A 22,815-nucleotide genomic window follows, 5' to 3' on the forward strand; every position below is an offset into this window, starting at 1 on the left:
GACAATATGTCCAAAGTATGAGAGACGAAGTTTAGCCATCCTGGCCTCCAAGGAGCACTCTGGCTGCACTTCTTCCAAAACAGAGCTATTGATTCTTTTGGCAGCCCATGGCACTTTTCAGTATTCTCCTCCAAAAGCATCAATTCTTCTATGGTTTTCCTTATTCACTGTCCAGTTTTTGCATGCATAAGAGGTTATTGAAACTACCATGGCTTGGGTCAGGCGCACCTTAGTCCTCAAGCTGACATCTTTGCTCTTCAACACTTTAAAAAGGTCTTGTGCCGCAGATTTGCCTAATGCAATACGTCATTTGATTTTTTGACTGCTGCTTCTGTGAGTGTTGATAGTTGATCCAAGAAGAATGAAGTCCTTGACAAAACTTTAGTCTTTTCTCTGTTGATAAGAATGTTGTTTATTGGTCCAGTGGTCCAGAGTTGTTCTTAAGAGCCGTCAAAATGGTTCCAACCCATAGCAACCCTGTATAGGGTTTCTGAGAAGTGGTTGATGAACTTGAATTGCCAACCTTGTGGTTCAGACAGACTTTGCAGTCCAGCACATTAACCCACAATGCCACACCAGGACTCCATTCTTATGGTTGTTGTTAAGTTCTACTGAGTCAGTTTCGACTCATAGTGAACCTATAAAGGGTTTCCAAGGAGCCGCTGGTGGGTTTAAACTGCCTATCATGTGTTTCACAGCCCAGTGCTGATCCACAGTGCCACACCAGAAGTCCATTCTTCTGGTTGTTGTTGTTGTTGTTGTTGTTGTTGTTAAGTGCCGTTGAGTCGATTCCAACTCATAGCAACCCTGTATACGGTTTCCAAGGAACAGCTAGTGAGCTTGAACCACCAGTTCAAAGGACTTTGCAGTCTGATGCATAAGTCCACAGCGCCACACCAGGACTCCATTCTTCTGGTAGTTCATGGTATGTATATTCATTATTCCTTGTCAACAACTCAAAGCCAGAAATTATTCTTCAGTCTTAATTATTTATTGTCCAGTTTTTGCAACCATATGAGGATTTTTAAAATACTAGAGCAAAACAGACTAGGAAGAACTTTGAATGGCTAGCCATTGAAAACCTAGTGAATAGCAGTGGAACATTGTCAGATACAGTGCCAAAAGATGAGCTCCCAGGTTGGAAGGCACTCAAAATAAGATTGGAAAGAACTGCCTCCTCAAAGTAGAATTGACCTCAGTGACATGGATGGAGTTAAGCTTTTAAGACCTTCATTTGCTGATGTGCCATAACACAAAATGAGAAGAAATAGCTGCTAACATCCATTTATAATTGGAATGAGGAATGTATGAAGTATGAATCCAGGAAAATTGGAAGTCTTCAAAAGTGAAATAGAACACATAAAGATTGATATCAAAGGCTGTAGTGAGTTGAAATGTACTGTTACTGGTTATTTTTAATCAGACACTTACTGGTTTACTATGCCAGAAATGACAAATTGAAGGGGGATGTCATAATTCATCGTCAAAAAGGACATTTCAAGGTCTCTCTTGAAGTATAATGTTGTGATAGGATGATATCTATACACCTATAAGCAAGACCAGTTAATACCACTGTTATTCAAATTTACACAGCAACCATTAAAACTTGAAATTGAACAATTCTACCAATATTTTCAGTTTGAAATTGATCAAATATGCAAGCAAGATGTATCGATAATTACTGGTGATTGGAATATATAAATTGGAAACAGAGGAAGGATCAGTAATTGGAAAATATGGCTTCGGTGATAAAAATGATGGTAGAGATCATGTGATAGATTTTGCAAGACCAAAAACACCTTCTTTCAACAACATAAAAGGCAACTATAGATTAGAACCTAACTAGATGGAATGCACAGTAGTGAAATTGACTACATGTGTGGAAAGAGACAATGGAGAAAGCTCAACATCAGCCCGAACAAGACAAGGCGCAGGCAGTGGAACAGACCATCAAATTGCTCATTTGCAAGTTCAGGCTGAAATTGGAGAAAATTAAAACAAGGCCATGAGAGCCAAAATATGACCTTGGGTCTATCCCATCTGAATTTAGAGACCATCATTAATGACAAAAGACCAGAAGAGTTGTGAGAGGACATCAAAAACATCATACAAGAAAGTAAAAGGCCATCAAAAAGTCAGGAAAATAGCAAAGGGAATGTCAGAGAGACTCTGAAACTTGCTCTTAAAAATAGAGAAGCTACAAGAAATGAGAAAAGAGCTGAACAGAAAATTTCAAAAGGGCAGCTTAAGAAGACAAAGTCAAATATTATAATGAAATATGAAAGACTTGGAGTCAGAACAACAAAAGGCTCAACATTTTTCAAGTTGAAGAAAAATATTCGAGCCTCAACTTACAGTATTGTTGTTGTTAGGTGCCATCAAGTTGGCACCGACCCATAGTGACCTTATGCACAGCAAAATGAAACACACTGCCCGATCCTGGGCCAATCTCACTATTGTTGCCATGCTTGAGTCCATCGATGCTGCCACTTGGCCAATCCATCTTGTTGGGGGTCTTCCTCTTTTCCTCTGACCCTGCACCTTACCAAACATGATATCCTTCTCCAGTGACTGGTCCCTCCTGACAATATGTCCAAAGTATGAGAGACAAAGTTTGGCCATCTTGGCCTCTAAGGAGCACTGTGGCTGCACTTCTTCCAAAACAGATCTATTGGTTCTTTTGGCAGCCCATGGCACTTTCAATATTCCCCTCCAACACTATAACTCAAAAGCATCAATTCTACTACGGTCTTCCTTATTCACTGTCCAGCTTTCACATCCATATGAGGTTGTTGAAAATACCATGGCTTAGGTCAGGCGCACCTCAGTCCTCAAGCTGACATCTTTGCTCTTCAACACTTTAAAAAATTTCTTGTGCAGCAGATCTGCTTAATGCAATACGTCGTTTGATCTCTTGACTGCTGCTTCCGTGAGTGTTGATAGTTGATCCAAGAAGAATGAAGTCCTTGACAACTTCAATCTTTTTTCATTGGTAAGAATGTTGTTTATTGGTCCAGTGGTGAGGATTTTTGTTTTCTTTACATTGAGATGTAATCCATACCGAAGGCTGTGCTCTTTGATCTTCATCGATAAATGTTTTAAGTCCTCTTCATTTTCAGCAAGCATGGTTGTATCATCTGCATATTGCTACTGTGGACAAAATATTGAATGATGATGGTAACATGAAAAGACGATGGAAAATACAAAATCACTGTACCAGAAAGAATTGGTCCATATTCATTCATTGTAGGAGGTATCATGTTATCAAGAACCAATGATAGTGAAGGAAGAAGTCCAAGCTGTTCTTAAAAAAAAAAAAAAAAAAGGCACTAGGAATTGACAGAATACAAATTGAGATTTTGAAACAAAGTGATGTAGCCCTGGAGGCGCTCATCTATTCCAAGGAATTTCCAGGAGCAGGTCAGCCTATTGGAAAAGATCTATTTCTGCCCAATTGCAAAGAGTGGGGACACAACAGAATGCGGAAATCATCAAATAATACCATTACTAGCACATGCAAAGCAAAATTTTGCTGAAGATAATTACAAAACAGTAGCAACAGTACATAGGGAGCTTCCAGAAACTCTGGTCAGATTCTGAAGAGGATATGGAATGACAGATATCATTGCTCACATCAGCAGGATCTTGGCTGACAGCAGAGAATACCAGAAACATGTTTATTTTTGCTTTATTGACTATGTAATGACATTCGACTGTGTAGATCATGACACACTATGGATAACATTAGAAAAATGGGAATTTCAGAATAGTTGTGCTAGTGATAATTTGTACATAGACCAGGAGACAGTCATTTGAACAAATAAGAGGATGGTTTGAAATCAGAAAAGGGAGTACACATCAGGGTTGTGTCCTTTCACCATACTTATTCAGTCTCTATGCTGAGCAACTAATCTGAGAATTTGGATTATATGAAGAAGAACATGGCATCTGGATTGGAGAAAGACTCTTACTGACCTGTGATAGGCAGATGACACAACCTTGCATGCTAAAAGTTCAGAAGACTTAAAATACTGTGTGCATTGCACCTCAGTGTAAAGAAGACAAAAACCCTTACACTGGATCAATAAATAACATTATGATAAATGGAGAAAGATAGAAGTTGTCAAAGATTTTACTTTGCTTGGATCCACAATCACAGTCATGGACACAGCAGTCAAGAAATCAAAAGACATGGCTGTTGAGACTGTAAAATGTTGTAGCCACTGTGGGAAAATGGAATGGCACTTCTTAAAAAGTTGGATATAAAAATACCATATGGCCCAGCAGTCCCTCTACTTGGTATATGTCCTTAAGAAATAAGAGCTGTGACAGGAATAGATAGATGCACATCCATATTCTTTGCAGCAGTATTCACAAAAAAATTGTTGTTGTGATGTGCCGTGGAGTTGGTTCCGACTCATAGCGACCCTGTACAGGGTTTCCGAGGCTGTAAATCTTTACGGGAGCAGAACGCCTCATCTCTCTCCCGCTTGACAGCTGGTAGTTTCAAACTGCTGACCATGAGCTTCGCAGCCCGATTTGTAACCACTACCTAAATGCCCGTGAACAGAAGAATGATTAAACAAACTTTGGTCCATACACACAATGGAATACTATTCAACGTTGAAGAATAGTGATGAATCTGCCCAACTCAGCATAACATGGATAAGCCTGGAGGACATGATGCTGACTGAGATTAGTGAATCACAGAAAGACAAATATTGTGTGAGACTGCTGTTTTAAAAAGTTAAGAAATGGTATTCTTGCTAAAATAAACCTTCTGTTATGGCTACCAGGGATGGGAGAGAAGAGAAATTTCTTCTTTGAGGATTGGATGTTAACTTGGGTAATGGGGAATGCAATATACTACAAGAGAGAGGTTGGCACTGGAAAGATGATGGCAGTGGTAGACACAGGGAGGAGTGTAAGAGTTAAAGTGAAGAGAGGTAAAGGCTGTTAACTGATGGTACATGGAGGGGATTGCAGTCATTGTAATGACACAAAGTGTGTGATTTGTTGAATGTGGAACTGATGATCTATTTCTTAAACCATCACTCAATTCACAGTTAAGTACAGTCTAGTCAGTTCCAACTCATAGGGACCCTGTATATGGTTTCTGAGACTTTAAGCTCTTCATGGGAACAGAAAGTCTCATCTTTCTCCCACAGAGCGACTGGTGGGCTCAAATCTGGACCTGGGGCCTGCAGTCCAGTGCTTGTTATAGGGAGCCGCCGTGCGCCCATTCACAATTCACAACAGAAAGTTAAAAAAGAAATAAAAATACAAATTGTATTATGCAAATATACTGCTCAAGACCTCTTTAAAATGTTAAACAGCAAAGATGTCAGTTTGAAGACTAAGGTGTGCCTGACCCAAGCCATGGTATTTTCAGTTGCGTCATATGCATGTGAAAGTTGAACAGGAAGACTGGAGAAGAATTGATGCATTTGAATTATCACGTAGACAAAGAATATTGAAAGTGTCATGAACTGCCAGAAAAACAAACACATTTGTCTTGGAAGTGTAGCCAGAATGCTCTTTAGAAGCAGGGATGATGAGACTTTGTCTCGCACTTTGGACGTATTTCAGAAGGTACCAGTCCCTGGAGAAGGACACCATCATGCTTGGAAAAGTAGAGAATCAGTGAAAAAGAGGAAGACCTCCAACACAATGAATCAGCGCAGTGTTAGCAACAATGGTTTCAAACACAGCACCAGTCATGAGGATTGCACAGGACAGAATATTGATTCCTTCTGTTGTGCATACGGTTGCTATGAGTCAGAAACAACTCGAAGGTACCTAATAACAATCTTTTCTTCAGCTCCTTTACATGAGGATTTTTTCCACTAGCTTTAGCTACTCTCTGTTCAAGGGCAAGTTTCTGAGTCTCTTCTGACCTCCATCTTGGTCTTTTTTTCCTCTCTCACTCCTGTCCCTTTAATGACCTTTTGTTTTCTTCATGTATTAAGTCCTTAATGTCATCTTACAACTCATCTGGCCTTTGGTCATTAGTATTCAGTGGATCTAATGTATTCTTGAGGTGGTCTCGAAATCCAGGTGGGAAATACTCAAGGTTCTGTTTAAGTTTTAACCTCAAATAGTATTTTTGAGATGCCTCTTTTAGCTTGAATATTAGTTACTTTAAAATGAGAAAGTTAAGTATATTGGTGCTGATTATTTAATTGTGCAATAAGCTGAACTTGTGCAACTTTTGTCATTGTAATAACAGATTATTTTACAATATTCCCGTTTGGAACCGAATATTTTTTTCCCCTTGACTTTGTAGATTATGTAAAGTATTTTAAATGATATTTTAAATTAAGGCTAAAACTGTATTTTCTTTTGCTACGTAGATATTATCAGTAAAACTCTAGTGAAACTATTAGTTTCTGAGAATCTAAGAAGTGAAATATGTGTCTTATAGTTTACGAGCAACAACTTAAAGGTCATTTTACACTTAGATAATTTATAAAGAATACTTTTAAGGTTTGTCTTTTTACTTTAAACATGGTTTATTTTAAAAAGAAACAAAAACAGAAAATAGAAGCAAACACTGTTGAATGATGCTGCACGGAGGAGATTGTAATCATGGCAGTGAAACAATGAGTGTAAAAGCGATGTTCTCCCCCGTAAACTATCACTCTCAGTTCATAATAAAAACTTGGGGGGGGAGAGTTTATATTGCTTTAGTCCACAAACTTCTTATAATAGTTTACTAGTAATGGAATTTTATTGACAACCCATGATTTTAGTCAGAGCATACTTCTAGAATTCCCTTCCGACATACTTTGCTTGTTCTCGTCTGGACTAGAACCAGTTAGAGGATCCTTTTGTATTCTATATGCCAGCCATTTTCTAGTGATCAAGGGGTTGGTGGCTCTACTGGTAGAAGAGAATGCTGCAATATCAGCGTGGAAATATGCTGTACAAGTGTCAGCTCTAAATTAGTGAAACTGGAACAAACTGCTAAGGAATATTGATTCTATCGATTGCATTATTCAGTCGAAAAGGTAAAGTATGATATACAAATAAAAGCTTTAGGTGTATTACATATTGTATATCATGCCGGAGTCCTTGTGTGGTGCTGTAGGATAAGCACTGGACTGAAAGGTTGGTTTCAACTATAAGGTGGGCGGTTCACACTCACCACTTGCAACTTGGAAACCCTATACAGAGTCGCTGTGAGTTGGAACCAACTCAGCAGCACTTACTAAAATTACATTCCCATTCTGAATTGTGTCTTCCCAAAATGTGTGTCAGTTTGGCCAGGTCCCCTGTGGTTTGGCAGTTACACACTGTTGTAACAATAGGCCATGGTGTGATCTTACATTTACCTTCCATTTGTTGTTGTACCTCCTGACCTCTGTTTGTTAATGAGGATCAGGTTATGTTTGTTCTACCAGTGAGGTAACCCCCTTACTCAGGTGACAGTCTTGATCAGCTGTAAGGGGAGATGCCCTGGGATGTAGTTTGCATCACCTTTTATCTTACAAGAGATCAAAAGAGAAAGAAACAAGCAGAGAAAGTGACCTACTACCACTTAGAAAGAGTTGAAAGCAGAGCCCATCAATAGGTCCTGGGTCCTAGACCCTGGGGAGGAGTGATGCCAAGACACCTGGAGATCTACAAAAAATGCTGGGTTTACAGATGTTGTCAGGAGACAGGACGTTCCCCCAGGCTGGCCCCTAAATTCAGACTTTCTAAAATTTCTGTTTGTTAAAGCCTTCCACTTACAGTATTTCTCTTACAGCAGCACCAGATAACTAAGGCAAGAAACCAAAAACTAAACCCACTGCTATTTGGTCCATATTAATGAAGGCAATAATGAGGCACAACTCAGGATCATTTTCTTACTGTAGATCATATTTACTAAATAATATGTAGGAATCCTGGTATGTCATTATATGATCAGCACTGAAAAGCTAACTGCAAGGTTGGCGGTTTAAACCCACCATCCCCTTGGGAACCCTTTACAGGATTGTTTTGAGTTGCAACTGACTTGATGGTACACAACAAATACAACAGCAACATATATATTTAATATATACGAGCTCTTTTAAAGACAAACTATGCTTTGGACTGAGCTACTACAGTTACACAATTCACTTTAGGGAAAAGTGTTTAAATTTTTAAAACTATTAATAGAATGTAAATTTAATTATTCACTTTTACAATAACTATAAGGGGCTCTGAGAGTGTAGTGGTTATGAGTCAGGCTGCTAACCTTAGGGTCAGCAGTTTAAAACTATCAGCCATTCCCTGGGAGAAAGCTGAGGCTTTTTTCCCTGTAAATATTTACAGCCTCAGAAACGCTACGCAGGGTGTCTGTGAGTCAGAACCAACTCTGCAGCACACCACCACTGCCACCACCATTATAATAAATAAAGATTATCCAAAGTACTCTTAAACCTTGTAGTTTTTTAATAAATGTGGAAGGTAAATTGTAGAATTCACTTGACAGGTAACCATGCAAATATTAATCAGCTTGTCACTGCAGTAAAGGTTGTCATTGTTGTTGTTAAGTGCCATAAAGTTGATTCTGACCCATAGTGACCCTGTATAGGGTTTCCAAGGAGTAGTTGGTGAGCTTGAACCACTGACCTTGCAATTCAAATGATTTTGCAGTCTGACGCATTAGCCCACAGTGTCACACCAGGACTTCTTAGAAAAGTTATATGTTGGTAAATAGATTAGAAATGGAAGTATATTTATATTTTCATATGGAAATGTGTTTGATGACATTTTGTTCTGTAATTAGTATTTATAAAACCTAGTATTGGAGTCCTAGTGTGGTGCTTAGGATAAGCACTGGACCTGATGGTTGGCTTAACCGCAAGTTTGGTGGTTCAAATTTACCAATCGCTCCTTGGAAACCCTATACAGGGTCGCAATGAGTTGTAGCTGATGTGACAGCAGTTGACAACACCAAAGATTAATGTTAATATTATGCAAAAATGGAAATCACTATGTCATTTCTGGAGTTATATGAAAAGTCAAGTTTGCATAGCTTTGGTTAACTGGAAAAAACCCTAGACAAAATTGTGGGTGCAAAGAGCTACTATAATATTTGTATGGTCTTGGCCAGGGACTGCATGGATATGGCTTCTTGTGTCTACAATGAGCAGGTAGACCAGGTGGGCTACAATACCCTTTCTAATGTGAACTATTTTAGAAAAATGTTTGTAGCATAGCAATATCAAACTAATTTATAATTGCTAAAAATAATTTCTTTTTTTTTTTTTTCACAGTTTGAATTATTTTATAGCCAACATTTCAGTGGGAGGAAACTGACATGGTTACATTATCTCTGTACAGGTAAAATATATTCAACTCTATGTGGTTTAATGAAGTTTTACTTTGGTTTGATTATGTTAGTAATTTGGAAAAATCCCTATAGTTTAATTACAGCTTTTAACCTTTTCTCTTCCATTTCTCTTTCTGGTGACCATTAGACAAGAGATGAAATTCTAGTGCAGAACATTTTAACAGCATTTTATATAGTGTAGTGGTTATGAATTAGGCTGCTAACCTCAAAGTCAGCAGTTCAAAATTACCAACCGTTCCTTGGGAGAAAGATGAGGATTTCTGCTCCTGTAAAGATTTACAGCCTCAGAAATCCTGTATAGGATCGTATGAGTCAAAACTGACTCCATGGCATACAACCACAACCATAGCATTAATGCTTAATAGAAAATTTCTAAATTCTATAATTTATTCCATTCTATAGAAAATTACTTTTTTTAGACATTAGAAACTTTAAGTAGAAACTCAAACTTGGTAAGTCACATACTCCTAGTAGCTTATTCTAGTTTGCTGCATAGTCTCAGAGATTCCCTTAGCTTATAACATCGTAAGGAAACATAACCTCTTGATTTTTATTTGTAGCACTGTAATGAACTGCATTAGTAAATGTTTTTCCCAGAAAGTCTCAATTTCCAATAATTTCCAGTTCAGAAAATAAATGTAATCAGACTCTCATCATTTCCTCTGCCTCTTTCTGGAATATTGGAGTCTACTTATTGATGGTAGAGTTAATACCTGAATAATGATAGAGGATACCATTGCTGTTAGTTGCCTGAAGGTATTGGTCAAAACAAATATTTAAGTTTTCTCACTTTTGCTAAAGTTGTGCTTTGAAATGTACACTGAATGAACTGTCCTTTTGGCTAAGAATGCAAGAGTATGTATGTTTATGTCTCTTAGAAATGGTACAGTAACATTAAAATTGCATTAGTTGTCATAACCCTCATTAGTTTTTTCTGTCTATTCACGCATGAGAGTAAGTCTAGAAGTATTGCTGCTAGGGTTCCTGTTCATCCATGCACAGGTTTTCCCCAAACAAAACATGTTTGAGCATGTCTCTACCATCAGCAGTGGCTGTAGACAAGTTCTCTCAATAATATACTTGTTTGAGTTTCTGTAGGATCATTTAAAAATGCAGTCCAGTCAAAAGAATAGCTTCTGAGGGAATCTGCTGGGCCAGGTAGATTCAAGGCAGAGAGGTTAGCTTAGAAGGTGATGCTGATTTGGTTTTTGTCATCTTGATAGATTTTTCTTAAAGGACACCAGCCAATCAGGGTTTAGCAAGAAGTTTTAAGAAAGTGGCAAACTGTCTCAGTAAGGAAAAGGCCAGAAAAGCTGTGCCAAGGAGTGTCTTTACATCACAACACATATGCTCATTCTTCAAGGGGAGCAAGGGCTGCCTTTGGAGAATTTGGTTGGGAAACCTTACTTCATCCACCCTCCATTGAACCTTGCGACTTCTTTTTGTTCTCTAAACTCAAAGAACATGTCAAAGGGACATGATTTGAGTCCCTTGAGGATACTAAAACTGCTTTTGATGTGGTGTAAATGCAGAATGCAGAATGCTCCTGGAAAGGGTTGTTGTTGTTAAGTGCCATCATATGTAGGGTTTCTGAGGGGCAGCTGGTGAGCTGAACCGCCGACCTTGCAGTTCAAACAGCTTTGCGGACTGATGCATTAACCTACAGCATAACCAGGACTCCTGGAAAGGGTTAAGTAGATGGAAACATTGTCTTCAGAAGTGTCTAGATCTAGATGGAAAATATGTCAAGAAGCAGTAGATTCATGTTTTGATATTTTTGTTTAATAAAGGATGCGATGATTTTGTAGCAATATTTTTTGATTTACCTTCGAAAGAGAAATTTCGTCCAGTAAAACTACGTTGTTGTTTTTAAGTGCTGTTTAGTCAGTTCCAACCCATAGTGACCCTGTATAGGGTTTCCGAGAAGCAGCTAGTGGGTTTGAACTGCCAACCTTGTGGTTCAAACTGACTTTGTAGTTCAGCACATTAACCCACAGTGCCATACCAGGACACCTCCAATAATACTTGCCATTTATTTGACTGTTGTACACCTTGGAATATGATGGCTGGTTATGATGTTGTTGTTGTTACGTGCCATTGAGTCGGTTCTGACCCATAGAGACCCTGTCTAGGGTTTCCATGAACCCACAGCACCATAGTACAGTCTTATTATTTGTAGAGGCTTATTCTTATTGAGGAGTTCTGGAGTGGCGCTGTCAGACAGCAAAGTCGTTTGAACTGCAACGTGGTTCAAACTCACTAGCTGCTCTTTGGAAACCCTATACAGGGTAGCTATGGGTCTGACTCAACTCGACGGCACTTAACGACAACAACAACGTTCTTAGTGAACCAATTGGGGCTTTTACCTTTTTTCAGAATTTTGTGAAATAGTGGGGGGTATCGAAAAGTTTATGGAGAAATAAGAGTGGAAAGAATGGAATTTTTCTGTGAACTTTAGAAGCCCCCTTGTGAAGAGGTGCATATTGATATTCTTAATAACTCTTCACTTAATACGTGACCTTGTAATTGACACATTGTGAATGTTTTCTACTCTCATTTAGTTCATACAGTTGATTTTTAAGAGGGGGAATAAACAAAACGTTTTTAAATTTCAGTAATAAATCTTAATGTAGTTTATTTTTACAAACCTGCCCTGAATATTGATTAAGCTATGTTGTCTATTCTCATTGCTTCAGTAATAATAAATCTAGAAAAAAGGGTATTTTTTGAAGGGTTCATTTTTTTGGTGTTCAGCATCTCACTCTATGAAGGTAAAAAGACAGTGCATAGTTTTTGCCATTCAAGGTTGGCTTGAAAGGCAGCAATTTTCTTAATTTGTTTTAGAACTATAGTAGTTTCCAATCTAGTTTTGGATCTTGTTTGTTTGTTTTGTCTTGTTTTAGGTGTGTGTGTGTGAGAGAGAGAGAGAGAGAGAATTAAAGCCAAATAGTTCTGTTTTAGGAAAAGAGATAATGACTTTGTAAATACATTGTTTCTTACTTTGACTCTTGAAAGGCACTGGAAAAACTTGCAATCTATCAATGAAACTGTTCTGTAGAGTTTTTGTTTTGTTTTTTATTTATTCATTTAACAAAAGGTTATCAGATACCCTCCATACTGAAGATACTTGTGTGGAGAGCCTGCACTGCTCTTAAAACTCAAAGACTGCTTAAGAAGGTTGCCTTTCATCCTCAGCTGATCAGTCACATTTCTCTTTCTAGAAAACCCTCATTACTCCTATTTCACATATAATCAGAATTACGTATTACTTGTTTATTTCTATACTTCACTTCATTGAAACCCAAGAAACAGCTTTATTCGTTGTATTTGCTTTTTTGTAAGTAACGTAAGTCACTAGTCTTTATCAACAGTTGAAGATACAAATATACAGTGGTATTTGGAAGGATTTAAAGTCGGAAGACCTCAGGTTAAATACTAGCTCACCATTTACTAGCTGTGTAACATTGAGAAAGTTCTCTGAGCCTGTTTTCTCATCTGAGACTTGATTAAATGCATCGTTTATCAACTCAAAGAACATCTGTGTTCTAAGAACTTCTAAGTACCAGGTATGCAGATAGAAACATGGAGCCTCCGCCCTCAGAAAGCTCACTGCTAGTGGAAGGAAAGACGAGTAAGCAAGCAATTATCCTGCAGTAGTTTGAATGTTGTGATGGAGAGGCAAACCTAAGCTGTTATCATATAGAATGGTGGTGGCAGGCAGGTTGTGGCAAGGGAAGGCTTCTTGGTAGATAACATTAAAATTGCGTTTTCAGGGATTAGTAAGATTTAGCCATGTTAAGCAAAAAACAGTGGTGAGAGACTATTATCAGTGGAGGTAAGTGTACTTCAAGAATCTATGATGTAGCCCTGGTGTGTCATGGTAGGATAAGCACTGGATGTTAAACACAATGTTGGCAGTTCGAATCTCTCCCAGGAAACCCTGTACAGGGACACAGTGAATCAAAATCCACTCAGCGGCCCTTGGCAACAGCAACAATGTACTATACTGAATGTGACAAAGATACTGAGTGGGAGAAAGCATGAGCATTCCACTAGAATGATGACTGGAAGTTTGAATAGAAATGTGCTGGGAGGACAACTTGATGAAGAGCTACAAACACAGTACCTGGAAATTGTTCCATGGTCTAGATATTGATAAGTTTTATTTGTGTCAGTGCAAAAAGATGAGAAATGAACTCAACGAGCTGATAACACTTTGTTGTTGGGTCAGTTCTGACTCATAATGAACCTGTGTAGGGTTTCTGAGGCTGTTAGATGGGAGCAGAAAGCTCATCTTTCTACCAAGGAGTGACTGGTGGATTCGAACTGCTGACCTTACTGTTTGCAGTCCAAGGCATAACTGACTAAGCCACCAGAGTTCCTTGATTATGCTTTGTTGTTGTTGTTGTGATGTACTGTGGAGTCGGTTCTGACTCACAGCAAACCTGTACAGGGTTTCTGAGGGTGTAAATCTGTACGGGACCAGAAAGCTTCATCTTTCTCCCGAGGAACAGCTGGTAGTTTTGAACTGCTGACGTTGCAGTTCGCAAAATTTGATCCCTTAAGGTGGTGACAACCAGTTGTTGACTTTCTCTTTTCAACTAGGTGGCCTGGGGTTTCATGAGTACCCTGTTGCTGGAACACCTTTACTTAATGGTTTTAGCATCCATTGGTGATCCTTGGTTGAATTAATCATTTCTTTACTGATTACAAGATACTCTGTCATTTCCTCAACATTATTAGCTGACATTCTTCTTTAAAGAAAATTTTGCTGGAAGAGATTAATTAGGTTGATGACAGATAATAAATTGACTTCTAGCCTTCAAAATCTTTAATTACACAAATAAAAGAAGCATAAACTCTTGAACAAGGTTACTAATTATTACCAACAGGAAAAATACAGTCTCTGGAGTAAATTCATGTGAAATGTAACTCCGTTGACTTAAAAGTTAGAACTTTAAAACTAAATCTCATGCTGATTCAGTTTATGATCCATTTACAAGGCAAGTAATGCAAGTTCTCTGTGTGTGTGTCTGTGTGTGTCTGTGTGTGTGTCTGTGTGTGTATGTTTGCTGTAATCACTAAACCACAGCTATATGCGTTAGGAATCAGTTCTTTAATTTTCATTATTTGTTTTCTGGTTTTTTGTTATTTTTAAGTAGACCACTTAGAGACTACAGAGTCTATAATAATATTTTGTCATACTGTTTGTTATAAGCTCTTCATTGTGGCAGTATCCTGCTGCTGTCTTCCCAGGATAGCTATGTTACAGTTGTAAAACTGTAGTATTTTAAGTCTGCTTGTAGACCTTGCTATGCTTGAACCTTACCTGAGGTTAGACTACATGTAGAGAGCACATGAAGTTGTTGATGGGTAACAGGCTGTCATTCCTTCTCCTTCGTCTTGTCCATTTCTCCTCCTCCTTCCAACTTCTTCTATGTTGCCGACCCTTCCTCTGTAAGTATTTACCCTGTTAGTAATAGAGGCTCTGCAGTAACGCACTCGACTGCATAGTTGGTTTGAACAGCAATGTCGGTGGTACAAGCTCACCCAGCTGCTCCTTGGAAACTTTATACAGAGTCGCTGTGGGTCAGAACTGACTCAACGGCACTTAACAACAACAAAATAATATATAAGGGATCCAGGTGTGGTGGTGTAGAATAAACACTGGACTGTTAATCACAATGGTCAGTGATTCAAACCTACCATCCACTCCTAGGAGATCCTGTACAGGGTCACTGTGTGTTGAAACTGACTCGATGGCACTTCACGACAACAATAATAGCTAAGACAAGGTTTAAACCTACAAGTAAAGGTTATGTTAGTTTAACCCTAATTTACATTACATGCTCAAAACTTCCTCTTCACCCAGAAAGCAGGGGGTGGGGGAGGCAGGAATGAGTGGGCGGGGGGAGGGGGCAAAAGAAACAAACTATTACATGTTAGCAGAAGTGCTCACAGCAGTTTAATAAGTCTCCCATTTCCCTCTTTTAGGAGAAGATATCTGAAATAATTATTGCTGAAGTAATTTTGAAATGTTTCTTTGAATGGTCAGTTTACTGTCAATTTTAATTATAGGTGAAGTTAAAATGAACTATTTGGGCAAACCGTACGTAGCCATGGTCACAACATACCAAATGGCAGTTCTTCTTGCCTTTAACAACAGTGAGACTGTCAGCTATAAAGAACTTCAAGACAGCACTCAGATGAATGAAAAGGAACTGACAAAAACCATCAAATCTTTGCTTGATGTAAAAATGATTAACCACGATTCAGAAAAGGTTTGTAGAACTATTTCAAGGAGTTTACACATTAGTTATAAACATGAGTGCTGTTTCATGGGGAGTTCAGTTTTCATAGTAAGGTTGTCATTGTTAATGTTTCTTGTACTTTATAAAACAGCTGAAGCAACTATACAAACCTAGTGCAGACTTTATAGCTCTGAATTTGAGGAATCCTGGGGAATGCTGTGCGATTTACTGCCTATATAGATGCCTTTTGTAGTTTAACGATCAGTTCTCTTGTACTGCAGCATTTTACTAAAAAATGGAAAGAAAATGAACATTGGGAGGATGCTGATGAACTGGATTTTTAAAAGTAGCTTATCAGAAATCTTCCATGTGTTTAAATGCTTGCGTCTCTTCCAGTTTTGACTTACGGTGACACTGTGTGTCAGAATGGAACTGGACTCCCTAGAGTTTTCAATGGCTAACTTTTCAGAAGTTGATCATCAAGCCTTTCTTTTGAGATGCTTTTGGTGGATTTGAACCTCCAAACTTTCAGTTAACAGCTGAGTGTATTAACTCTGCCCACATAAGGACTCTTTATATGTTTAGTTGAAATTAAATTACATAGTTCCATAATAGTAAATGGCAGCCTGTTGGTTTTGTAAATAGGTTTAGAAACCTCTCATATCTTTCTTCTAAGATGTCAATAATTACACCTATTTGTAGTTATACTTAAAATGTATCATTCCATCTCCTCTAATTTCAGGACTAAAATCATTACAATGTGTGTTTTGATGTTTTTATAGCCATCATGAGAATTACAGACATACCTTTTTCTTTCTAATGTTCATTTATTTTTAAACTTTTTATTGGTAGTTGGATTAAGTTTTTTTTTTTATATACCATATCTTGATATTTACATGGTTAGGAAAGTACTAAATATGGATTAAATATCCTGTTTCCAATTATTGTGCCTAAAAGAAAATTTCTATTTCTATTATATATTGAAAATACAATAACTGTTTCATGTTTATTTTGGTGAAGATAGAGCCTGCAATTTCTCTCGTCAGTTCTTTTTGCTGACATCATCAGATTATGTTGGCATTTTATAGATCATAATCAAACAGCTACAAACGGCATCTGTTCTTTAGTTCAAACCATGCCTTTTGGAATTTTGAGAAATTATTACTTTTTCTGACTTCCAGAGTCTTAACATGTTAAATTCTGGAGTACCCTAGTGCCTAATAGGTATTAATTTTACTTTCTATAAAACATGTTATTTTTTCAGTCCAGAAATTTGCAAAGTAAAAATCAAGGCTGCTTGTTTGCATGCTAAGCATTTGCTTATGATTCTGCCGAGTGCTTCTTGATCCTGCAGACTGGGATGCTCCACGATGTACTATGAGTGGCTTTCTCAGACTGATCGAGAAGTTGTGATTCTAAAAATGTATTTAGTGACTTGAGCTTGAGGAAAAGGCACTTGCTCTTCCTTACAGAATGACTAGAGCGTGGACTGAAGGGTAAACCCTATCCAAATCGCCCCAGGGTCAAGGTGAAAGGGTGCTTCTGAACCATGTGAAAAACAGCTCTCAGCTGGAGTCAGAGGCTATTTTGTTTGCAACATTTTCAACATGATTGTTCAGGGTTTTGTTTTTTTTTTTTTCAAAATGGAGAATGATGGAATAATTATGAACCTTGGTATTTCATAAAAGTTGATAAATTCTTTAGTTTTTAAATTGTTTAAGGAGATTAACTCTTTTTTTTAATCCTAAACGTAATATATATAATACAATAGCTGGACCAGAAATTAGATTATTCATAAAATCCAAACTGATTGAAATCCTGGCAAATGTAACGTTAGAAAACAATTGGTTTTGTTTGTTTGTTTGACAGTAAATAGTTGTTTGTTTTTCTCTTAAACTAAACGTTTGTAATTTAAGTATTAGGAGAGTTTAGGATTCTTGCTTGGTTGTTTACTCTCATTATATATTGTTAGCAGCAAGTTCTTATATGATGACACTATTTTCTATAAAGCTGTGATTTTTTTAATATAGGAAGACATTGACGTAGAATCATCATTTTCATTAAATATGAACTTCAGCAGTAAAAGAACAAAATTTAAAATTACTACATCGATGCAGAAAGATACACCACAGGCAAGTCCTCTTCCATGTCATTTCTTTGGTAAATACTGAAGTGTTATAGTTTACAAATAGTAACATTGACATGATGTGAAACATCATACCCTGTGACAGCACATCTTTTCTGGCTAATTCTTGGCATTTACTAACCTAATAAACATTAAAATCTCTGCCAGTTTTTTTTTTTTTTAAAGTAGTGATGATGATCTAAGGAAAAAGGTGTAGGATAGTTATGTTTTATCTTAAATTGTATTAAAATGTGTCACTTTGCTTTGCGTTCTACCTAGGAAGTCTTGTCTTGAGAAGTAATATAATCTCTTTGTATATTTTCTTTTCACTGATTGTTGTTAGTTGCATTGAGCTGATTCCAATTCATGCATGTGTGCAAAAGTAAGCCTGCTCCATAGGGTTTTCAGGGTTCCGGCTTCTCAGAATCAGATTGCCAGACCTGTCTTCCAAGGTTCCTCCTAGGTAGGTTCAGAACTGCCAGTTGTTGCTTTTAGTTGGACACCTAACTGTGCTACCCAGGGACTCTTTTCATGTACTAGACTAAGAGAAATTTATACTGACAATTTCTTTCAAAGAATGGTAGGCATGTAGAAAAAATGCTTTTCATACTTTAATGTGCTAATAAATCACCTGGGGAGTCATATTAAACATGCACATTCTGATTTAATAGGTCTAGAGTGGGGCCCAAGACTCTGCATTTCAAACAAACCACTAGATGAGCTACAGTTTGAGTAATGAACATACGCTGCTGGTGATTCCTTTAAACCAGCAGTTGATTATTGCTTTGAGGGATAAGCTATTCATATCACTGAAGTTTCCTGATTACTTCCTTTGTGCCACCCTGTGCTTGGGTTCAGTGCAGGATGTGAAGGTATACAATATGCTAGGCCCTCTCTCAAAACTTACCCTATGGGGGAGACAAACATTAATTCATTGCCATTACATTTGAAACCTAATATAGTCATGGTTTTACTTTTTCCAAGCTAGTGAATAGTAACTTGTAATAGATATGAATCATATTTAATCTTTCAAAAGCTGTCATGAAATGCCTATTGATACGGCCTTATTTCTGTGTTTCTTTGAACTCTACAGAGATGAGCCTTTGTGGCCCATCCTTCCTGACTTCTCTACTTGAACCAGTTAGGATCCTTCCCAACATTTCCTTTGAAACCTGATCCAGTCTGCCCTTGTAGCCAACTAGCTGCACTTGGTACAACCTTATCTGAAAGAGTTTGTCATCCTTGATTAAACAATGGTCTTTAAAATTAGTCTGTTATTTCAGTCCTATTTTATTGCCTATTTATATTAACAATAGAGCTAACTTCCAACTTTACCTTAGAAATTAAATACTTTTTGATACTTGCACATGATACTTTGTGATATTGGGAACATCATAACTAGCTAATTTGATGCTAGATTCTAACTGGAGAGTTATTTGACCTCACTTGTTTAAATTAATTAAAAAGAAGTCAGTGACTTGATAATGTCTCCTTTTCTAATCTTTCCCCTTGTACAACAGGAAATGGAGCAGACTAGAAGTGCTGTAGATGAGGACCGGAAAATGTATCTCCAAGCTGCTATAGTTCGTATCATGAAAGCGCGAAAAGTGCTTCGTCATAATGCTCTTATTCAAGAGGTAAAGGGGGAGATGTGGCCTCAACACTTCTTGGGGTGGTGTACATTTTCAGTGTGTGCATTAGATTTGCTTTTTCTTAAGTGATCAGACAGAAATAATATCTCTACATATCAAAAAGAAATTATTCGTAACTTAATGAAAACGGAACTCAAAGTTTTTAGTAGTATATTCAGATTTGATTTGGCGTAAATTTAAAGATCTAAACCTCACCAATTCATTGGAACTTCTTGAAGAAGACTGACCACATCAAATATTTATTCATTCATGTGTATACAAGTACCTTCCATCTATTAGGGAGTCCTGGTTTGGTGCTGTGAGATCAAGCATTGGACTGTAAGGTCAGTGGTTCAAACTCACCAGCTGGTCCTCAGAAATTCCATGCAGGGTCACTATGAGTCAGAACCGGCTCAACAGCACTTATCAATCACAATACTAGTCACCAAGGAGCCCTGGTGGTGGTGTTACTTGTTGGACTGCTAACCACAAGGTCAGCAGTTCGAATCTACCACCTGCTCCACGGGAGAAAATGAGGCTTTCTGCTTTTGTAAACAACAACCTTAGAAACCTTACACAGGGTTTGTGTGAGTCAGAATCACCACCACCACCATACTAGTCACTGGGGATAGGCATAATGCAGGACAAAACAAAACAGGTCTCGTGCTACCGTATAATTGAGGAGAAATTCATTATTGAAATGATAGGCAAATGAGTAGGATGTTACATGAACATCTACTGAAAGAAACGTATACAATAGTATTGATAACATACATAGAAGACCTGGCTTAGGACTTGTTAGGCTGATTCCTTGAGAAATTGTGATTTGTGTGACAGCACTTTAGAATCAGTCTCAGTGACTCCCTCCCGCTCCCTCCGTATACTCCCTGCCGCTCCCTCTGTATACTCCCTCCTGCTCCCTGTGTGCACTCCCTGCTACATTTTCAAAGTTTGATATTGTTCATGGTTGTTGTTATGTGCCGTGGAGTTGATTCCGACTCATAGCAACCCAATACAGGGTTTCTGAGGCTGTAAATCTTTACGGGAGCAGAAAAGCCTCATCTTTCTCCCGCAGTTTCGAACTGCTGACCCTGAGGGTAGTAGTTCGATTAATAACCACTACGCTACCAGAGCACTGACTTATTTATAGGCTATGTGAGTATATATATATCATGGTCATTATTTAGATAATTTTGTTGGGTTAGCTGTAGTAGTATTGTTATTTTAAGCATCCGTTTCTTATGTGGATTTGCTTTGTTTGAAACCTCAATAAATTTTGAGATTCTTCAGTAGCTGATTGATAAAAAGTGATAATTTGTAAGAGATTTATGACATCCATTTCTTTTCACACAGGTGATTAGCCAGTCTCGAGCCAGGTTTAATCCCAGTATCAGCATGATTAAGAAGTGTATTGAAGTGCTAATAGACAAACAGTACATTGAACGCAGCCAAGCATCTGCAGATGAATACAGTTATGTAGCGTGATGCTGCACCCCTTCATGTGTGGGTGTGACAAGATCGTTGCCATCACCATTTGGGGTGTTCCTGTGGGAAAAAGCAGGCCTGTGCCTCCATCATTGGTCATTTGGCAGCCCCTGTTTTTCTGCTGTTTACAACATCACCAGTGCCACGTCATGAGCGTCAAGGAAAATGCCTATAGATATTTCAAGCTCATGTCATTGTGACATTTCTTAAAACTTTATTAAAAGAATGAGTGCCGTTTTGCTGAAATGTGGAAATTGGGTTAGGTACCATGCTTTTTCTCCCCTTCACGTTTGCAGTTGATGTGGGTTTTTTTTGTTTTTGTTTTTGTTTTTGTTTTTTTTTTTAATGTATCTTAAAGGACATAAAATTAAAAAAACAACAACAACTAAATACTGTAATAAGACAGATAACCTAATAATTGTATCTACATTAAAATGACAAACATGATATTGCTGCTTGTCAAATAAAAAAAAAATAAAGAAAGAAATAGAATGCTTTTTTTTATGTGGATGGAATGTCCGGTTGACTGTGAAATTCTATATATAAATATTGGTGAGTCATCAAAGTAGGTAATACAGCTTTAGTTACCTTTTTATCTGAATGGTTTAACTCGCTTTTAAGCCTTCTTAAATTCTACATGAAAAATGTCTGGATTATTGTTCCTGAATGTATAAGAAAATACATTCAACATAAACAATGCTTTATTTTTATAGATTAGAACTACATTGGATATGACTGAATATTGAAGGTTTAATTTCATCAAGAGTTTCTGGTGATGTTCTATGTACACAAAGTATAAGGGGAATATGTGGGGACCTCATATCTGGCACAGAAAAGGCTTTTCATTCAAAAGTTGTCATTTCTGTTCTCATAATACATTAATTCTAATATACGTTAATACCACAGCTCTATTTATTGTCTTGTCTTTTTACCTTTCTTTGAGTCGAAGGACATCTTGTGATACCAATGTTTTCCTTTCTTACTTAATACTCCGTCGCCACCTTCTTTCTTTAACACTTCAGAGAGACTAGATGCAGTCATTCACTGGTGTGTTTAGCAATGCACAGCCTGTGGATCTTTGTTAATCTGCGCAGTGCATTACGCTGGAAGCAGAACAAGAAATTCCATTACTATACATGTTAGCAGTTCAAGTGTTCACGTACTTGGATCTAATACCATGTTTATTATTTGTCTAGCCATCCTACATATACACACTTTTTATAAAAGCTTTTACATTGCTCAGTATATTCCAAATTATTTTGCTTGTAATACCTCAGTTTTTGTCTCTCTAACAGTAGAGCCTTAAAAAACAAAAACTAAGTTCAATGACATTATCAATACCTAAGAAAAATCCCACCTGCAGCTATGGAATGCAGTAACTATATAATTCCTAATACACAGTCGACATTCAATTTTTTCTTATTACAGAGATGACTTTTACAGTTTGGTTTGTTCGATTGCAGTTTTCTAACTCATGTCTCTTACATGCTTTAAACATCTTCTTAGGTTATAATGACTTATACACTGTATTTATTTTACCTTTTTTTCCAAGAAGAGAGAATGGCAAACGATATAATAGAGTATTGTACATTTACTGTCAAAAAACAAACCCTTGTTTTAATAACTTGTTGATAAAATTTTCCACATTTATTCTTTTAAAATATATATTTATAAATGTCAATCCTTTTAAGACCAAGTTATTTTCTGCTTTGAATTTTTTGTTGAAACCATGTGTTTTTAGCAACGGAAGTCTTTTTGAATGGCATGAAACAAAAATTCTTTTCTTTAGATAGTATAGATTTTGATGAAATTCATGGGACACATACCTGAAGGGTGTTCCTGGTACTGCTGGGATTGGTAGGATGAAGCCGATTTCTTCACATTCATGTGGTTACACAGGTCCCCACCAGATGGCAGCATAGACTCAAAGTGAGAGGCCAGTTTCCCAGTAAACCCCCTAGGTGGAAAATGTAGCTGGCTCAATGTTCAATGGGTCAC

General features: G+C 37.5%; 1 protein-coding gene across 1 annotated transcript in view; it reads left to right on the top strand.

The window, feature by feature from the left end:
• Positions 1–21,300, top strand: part of CUL2 (cullin 2) — a 125,213-nt gene extending 103,913 nt beyond the window's left edge. Inside the window, exons 17-21 of the mRNA XM_006871242.1 lie at positions 9,249–9,315; positions 15,404–15,606; positions 17,607–17,708; positions 19,222–19,338; positions 20,686–21,300. Of these exons, the coding sequence (XP_006871304.1) occupies positions 9,249–9,315; positions 15,404–15,606; positions 17,607–17,708; positions 19,222–19,338; positions 20,686–20,817 (621 nt within the window). The 3' untranslated portion in view covers positions 20,818–21,300. The remainder of the gene's footprint in view (positions 1–9,248; positions 9,316–15,403; positions 15,607–17,606; positions 17,709–19,221; positions 19,339–20,685) is intronic.
• Positions 21,301–22,815: the final 1,515 nt, after the last annotated feature.

Source organism: Chrysochloris asiatica, unplaced genomic scaffold, assembly GCF_000296735.1.
Source record: "Chrysochloris asiatica unplaced genomic scaffold, ChrAsi1.0 scaffold00164, whole genome shotgun sequence".
In the NCBI taxonomy this organism is placed as follows: domain Eukaryota; kingdom Metazoa; phylum Chordata; class Mammalia; order Afrosoricida; family Chrysochloridae; genus Chrysochloris; species Chrysochloris asiatica.